This window comes from Orcinus orca, chromosome 16, assembly GCF_937001465.1.
Source record: "Orcinus orca chromosome 16, mOrcOrc1.1, whole genome shotgun sequence".
Taxonomy (NCBI): Eukaryota; Metazoa; Chordata; class Mammalia; order Artiodactyla; family Delphinidae; genus Orcinus; species Orcinus orca.
In genome coordinates, this window is record NC_064574.1 from 29,842,368 (window position 1) to 29,848,752 (window position 6,385).

The 6,385-nt window shown below is 36.6% G+C and overlaps 1 protein-coding gene across 1 annotated transcript; it reads left to right on the plus strand.

Annotated features, from left to right (window-relative positions):
* The first annotated feature begins 5,866 nt into the window (after positions 1-5,866).
* On the plus strand, positions 5,867-6,208 carry LOC101274808 (TP53-regulated inhibitor of apoptosis 1-like). Its single transcript, XM_049699165.1, is given in 2 exon segments — positions 5,867-5,982; positions 5,984-6,208. Coding segments are annotated over 2 exon segments (213 nt in total). The 3' UTR covers positions 6,081-6,208.
* Positions 6,209-6,385: the final 177 nt, after the last annotated feature.

Sequence of the window (6,385 nt, forward strand, 5' to 3'; positions counted from 1 at the left end):
TCATAAAGATCAAAGCAGAAATAAACAAAATAGAAACAAAGAAAACAATAGCAAAGATCAATAAAACTAAAAGCTGGTTCTTTAAGAAGATAAACAAAATAGATAAACCCTTAGCCAGACTCATTAAGAATAAAAGAGAGAGGATGCAAATCAATAAAATTAGAAATGAAAAAGGAGAAATCACAACTAATACTACAGAAATACAAAGGATTATAAGAAACTACTACAAAAAACTATATGCCAATAAAATGGACAATCACGAAGAAATGGACAAATTCTTGGAAAGGTACAATTTTCCAAGACTGAACCAGGAAGAATTAGAAAATATAAACAGACCTATCACAAGTAATGAAATTGAAACTGTAATTAAAAATCTTCCAGCAAGCAAAAGTCCAGGACCAGATGGCTTCACAGGTGAATTCTATCAAACATTTAGAGAAGAGCTAGCACCAATCCTTCTTAAACTCTTTCAAAAAATTGCAGAGGGAGGAACACCCCCAAATTTATTCTACGAAGCCACCATCACCCTGATACCAAAACCAGAAAAAGATGTCACAAAAAAAGAAAATTATAGACCAGTATCACTGATGAACATAGATGCAAAAGTCCTGAACAAAATACTAGCAAACAGAATCCAACAACATATTAAAAGGATCATACACCATGATCAAGTGGGATTTATCCCAGGAATGCAAGGATTCTTCAATATATACAAATCAATCAATGTGATACACCATATCAACAAATTAAGGAATAAACACCATATGATCATCTTAATAGATGCAGAAAAAGCTTTTGACAAAATTCAACACCAATTTATGGTTAAAAACTCTCCAGAAAATTGGCATAGAGGGAACCTACTTCAACATAATAAAGCCCATATATGACAAACCCACAGCAAACATCATACTCAATGGTGAAAAACTGAAAGCATTTCCACTATGATCAGGAACAAGACAAGGATGTCCACTCTCGCCACTCTTATTCAACATAGTTTTGGAAGCCCTAGCCATGGCAATCAGAGAAGAAAAAGAGATAAAAGGAATACAAATTGGAAAAGAAGAGGTAAAACTGTCACTGTTTGCCTTTGACATGACACTATACATAGAAAATCCTGAAGATGCTACCAGAAAACTACTAAAACTAATCAATGAATTTGGTAAGGTTGCAGGATACAAAATTAATACACAGAAATCTCTGGCATTCCTATACACTAACAATGAAAAATCAGAAAGAGAAATTAAGGAAACAATCCCATTTACCATCGCAACAAAAAGAATAAAATACCTAGGAATAAACCTACTAAGGAGACAAAAGATTTATTATCGGAAAACTATAAAACACTGATGAAAGAAATCAAAGATGACATAAACAGATGGAGAAATATACCATGTTCTTGGATTGTAAGAATCAATATTGTGAAAATGACAATACTACCCAAAGCAATCTGCACATTCAATGCAATCCCTATCAAACTACCAATGGCATTCTTCACAGAATTAGAACAAAAAATTTTACAATTCGTATGGAAACAAAAAAGACCCCGAATAGCCAAAGCAATCTTGAGAAAGAAAAACGGAGCTGGAGAAATCAGGCTCCCCGACTTCAAACTATACTGCAAAGCTACAGTAATGAAGACAGTATGGTACTGGCACAAAAACAGAAATATAGATCAATGGTACAGGATAGAAAGCCCAGAGATAAACCCACGCACATATGGTCACCTAATTTATGACAGAGGAGGCAAAAACATACAACGGAGGAAAGACAGCCTCTTCAATAAGTGGTGCTGGGAAAACTGAACAGCTACATGTAAAAAAAAGAAATTAGAACACTAACACCATACACAAAAATAAACTCCAAAGACCTAAATGTAAGACGAGACACTATAAAACTCTTAGAGGAAAACATAGGAAAAGCACTCCTTTACATAAACCACAGCAAGATCTTTTTTGACCCACCTCCTAGAGTAATGGAAATAAAAACAAAAATAAACAAACAGGACCTAATGAAACTTAAAAGCTTTTGCACAGCAAAGGAAACCATAAACAAGATGAAAAGACAACCCTCAGAATGGGAGAAAATATTTGCAAAAGAAACAACGGACAAAGGATTAATCTCCAAAATATACATACAGCTCATGGAGCTCAATATCAAAAAAACAAACAATTCAATTAAAAAGTGGGCAGAAGACCTCAATAGACATTTCACCAAAGACGACATACAGATGTCCAAGAGGCACATGAATAGATGCTCAACATCACTAATTATTAGAGAAATGTAAATCAAAACTACAATGAGGTATCACTTCACACTGGTCAGAATGGCTGTTATCAAAAAATCTAGAAACAATAAATGCTGCAAAGGGTATGATGAAAAAGGAACCCTCCTGCACTGTTGGTGGGTATGTAAATTGATACAACCACTATGGAGAACAGTATGGAGGTTCCTTAAAAAACTAAAAATAGAACTATCATATGACCCAGCAATCCCACTACTGGTCATACACCCTGAGAAAACCATAATTCAAAAAGAGACATGTACCACAATGTTCATTGCAGCACTATTTACAATAGCCAGGACATGGTAGCAACCTAAATGTCCATCAACAGATGAATGGATAAAGAAGATGTGGCACATATATACAATGGAATATTACTCAGCCATAAAAAGAAACGAAATTGAGTTATTTGTAGGGAGGTGGATGGACCTAGAGCCTGTCATACAGAGTGAAGTAAGTCAGAAAGAGAAAAACAAATACTGTATGCTAACACATGTATATGGAATCTAAAAAAAAAAAAAAAAAAGGTATTGATGAACCTAACAGCAGGGCAGGAATAAAGACGTAGACATGGAGAATGGACTTGAGGACACAGCAGGGGAGGGAGAAGCTGTGGCGAAGTGAGAGTAGCATCAACATATATACACTACAGAATGTAAAATAGTTAACTAGTGGGAAGCAGCAGCATAGCACAAGGAGATCAGCTCAGTGCTTTGCGACAACCTAGAGACATGGGATAGGGAGGGTGGGAGGGAGGCTCAAGAGGGAGGGGATATGGGGATATATGTATGCATATGGCTGACTCACTTTGTTGTACAACAGAAACTAACACAGTATTATGAAGCAATTATACTCTAATAAAGAGCTATTTTTAAAAAATAACTATAAATGCAGTATAACCTTTAAAAACTGTGAATCACTATATTGTACACCTGTAACTTATATATTGTATATCAACTATACTTCAATTAAAAAAAAAAGCAATCATATGTGCCCTTTTGTGTCTGGTTTCTTTTACTTAGCAGAATATTTTCAAGGTTCATCCAAATAGTAGCTGGTATCAATACTTCATTCCTTTTATGGCTGAATAATATTCCATTGAATTTATAGGCCACCATTTATCTATCCATTCATGCACTGATGGACAGTTGGGTTGTTTCCACCTTTTGCTTGTTATGAACACTGCTATAAACATTCGTGCACAAGTTTCTGTGTAGACATATATTTTCATTTCTCTTGGATATATACTTAGGAGTAGGATTGTTGGCTCATATAGTAATTCTGTTTATCTTTTTGAGGAACTGCCAAACCATTTTACACAGTGGCTGCAACATTTTACATTCTCACCAGCAATGCACAATTCCTGTGCATCCTTGCCAACTTTTTTCCCCATTAAACCATCCTAGTGGGTTGAAGTGGTATCTCATTGTGGGTTTGATTTGAATTTAATGACCAATGATGTTGAACAGTTTTTCATGTGTCATCCATATCTTCTTTGAAGAACTGTGTATTCAATTCCTTTGCTGACATTTTAATTGGGCTGTTTACCTTTCTATTGCTGAGTTGTAAAAGTTCTTTATATAGTCTGAATATTAAACCCAAATCAGATATATGATTTGTAAATATTTTCTCCCATTCTGTAAGTTACCTTTTCACACTCTTGATAATGTCCTTTGATGCAATTTCTAATTTTGATGAAGTCCATTTTTTTTGTTTCTTGTGCTTTTGGTGTCAAATCTAAGAACCTATCACCAAACCCAAGCCCATCAAGACTTACTTATTTTCTTCTGGTAATTTATAGTTTTAGTTCTTATAGATTGTTGATCCATTTTGAGTTAATGAGTGATATATGAAGTGAGCTGGGTGTCCAACTTCATTCTTTTGTATGTGGTTTTCCAGTTGTCTTAGCACCACTTGTGGAACAGACTATCCTTTTCCCAGTGAGAGGTCGTGGCACTTTTGTGGCCACATACACAAGAGCTTATTTCTGGACTCCCAATTCCATTCCATTGGTCTATGTCTATCCTTATGCCATACCAGTTTTGATTACTCAAGCTTTGTACTAAGTTTTGAAATCAGGAAGTGTGAGACATCAAGATTGTTCTTGCCATTCAGGACCCCTTGAACCTTCAAAGAATTTGAGGATGAGCTTCTCCACTTCTGCCAAAAAAAAAAGAGCCATTGGAATTTTGATAGGGATTGCATTTAATCTATAGAGCACTTTGGGAAATACTGCCATTTTAACAAAATTGTCTTCCAAACTATGAACACGGTATGTTTTACCATTTATTTAGGTTTTCTTTCAGGATGTTTGTAATTTTATTTTTTTCATAAATTTATTATCTATTTTTGGCTGTGTTGGGTCTTTGTTGCTGCGCATGGGCTTTCTCTAGTTGCAGTGACCAGGGGCTACTCTTCATTGCAGTGCACAGACTTCTCATTGAGGTGGCTTCTCTTGTTGCGGAGCACGGGCTTCAGTAGTTATGGCTTGCGGGCTCTAGAGCACAAGCTCAGTAGTTGTGGCACACAGGCTTAGTTGCTCCACGGCATGTGGGATCTTCCCAGACCAGGGCTCAAACCCATGTCCCCTGCACTGGCAGGCAGACTCTTAACCACTGTACCACCAGGGAAGTCCCTGTAACTTTCAGTGTACAAATCTTTCACCACCTTGTTTAAATTGATTCCCAAGTATTTTATTCTTTTGGCTGCTGTTGTAAATGGAATTAAAAAATTTTTTTCAGATTGTTGCTGGTGTATAGAAATACAGTTGATTTGTGTGCAATCTCATACCCCGCAATTTTGCTGAATTTACTTATCAGCTCTAGGAGCTTTCTTATGGATTCTTTGGGATTTTCTATATATAGGATTTTATCTGTGAAGTTTTACTTCTTCCTTCCCAATCTGGCTTTTTTCTTCCTTAATTGCTCTGCTAGACCTTCCAGCATAATTGTGAATAGCAGTGGTGAAAGTGGACACCCTTGTCTTATTCCTAATCTTAAAGGTAGTTTTCAGCCTTTCACTATTATGCTTGCTGTGTTTTTTTCATAAATCCCTGTATCATGTTTATAAATTTCCCTTCTATTCCTAACGAGCGTTAGAATTTTACCAAATGTCTTCTGCATCTACTGAGAAGATTATATGGCTTTCTTCTTGTCGTATTAGCTTGGCATATTTGATTTTTATGGTGAACCACCTTAATATCCCTGGAGATACACCTCCATACTACAACACTAGTCTCTTCTTTTTCATTAAGGTCTCCTTTGCATTTAGAATGGTCCCCCTGCAAGGCAGTAATTTTTAAAGTATCCACTTTATTTCTGTATCCTTTAAGCCTGATGTACTACTAGAGTACTGCTTAGTGATCTATCAACTAAAGACAGACTTTGGGTGAAAGAAGTCATGGATACCCCACAAATCAAAAATTGGATTAGACTACACGTATGCATATGACCCCAGGAGAAAGTTATACCAAAACTGTTCCTCTTCCAATAGGATTAATTTCCATTTTTAGTATTTCCTTCATACTTTGTTGTAGAAAAATATGATTATCTCAAGTACTGCTCAACTGCTGTGGATGCTGACACCATGAACAGCGTAAGGGAGGCTTGCACTGACACGAAGCACAAGTGTGACCAGTGCTTCAATTGCTGGTTTGCCGAGAAGTTCCTCAATGGGGACCCAGGCACCGACCTCTTCAAGCACTCAGCAGTGAGTTCAGAAAGCAATAAAGGAGGAGATTCCTATTGAAGGACTGGAGGTTCATGGGCATGGCAAAGAAAAGACTGAAAGTTCTTCTTGACCTTGACAGTCACCTTGAAAATGGACTCCTCATATCAGGAAATTGAGGACTCTGGATCGTGTCAATTAAAGCTGTGAAGATAGCATGGATTTGATAAATTTAGGAGGGAGGAGTTTCCTTTCCTCCTTGGTATTTTCCTCTCACTTGTAGAAAATGATGAACCATCACTCTGAGATTTCTGGCTTTGGCATCTCAGCACACTAAATAATGGGATTATTTGGGATTATGGTTGCAATATTTGGTCTGGGATCAGGTTTTTGTTGTTGTTTGTTTGTTTTGCCCTACACAGGCCTCTCACTGTTGTG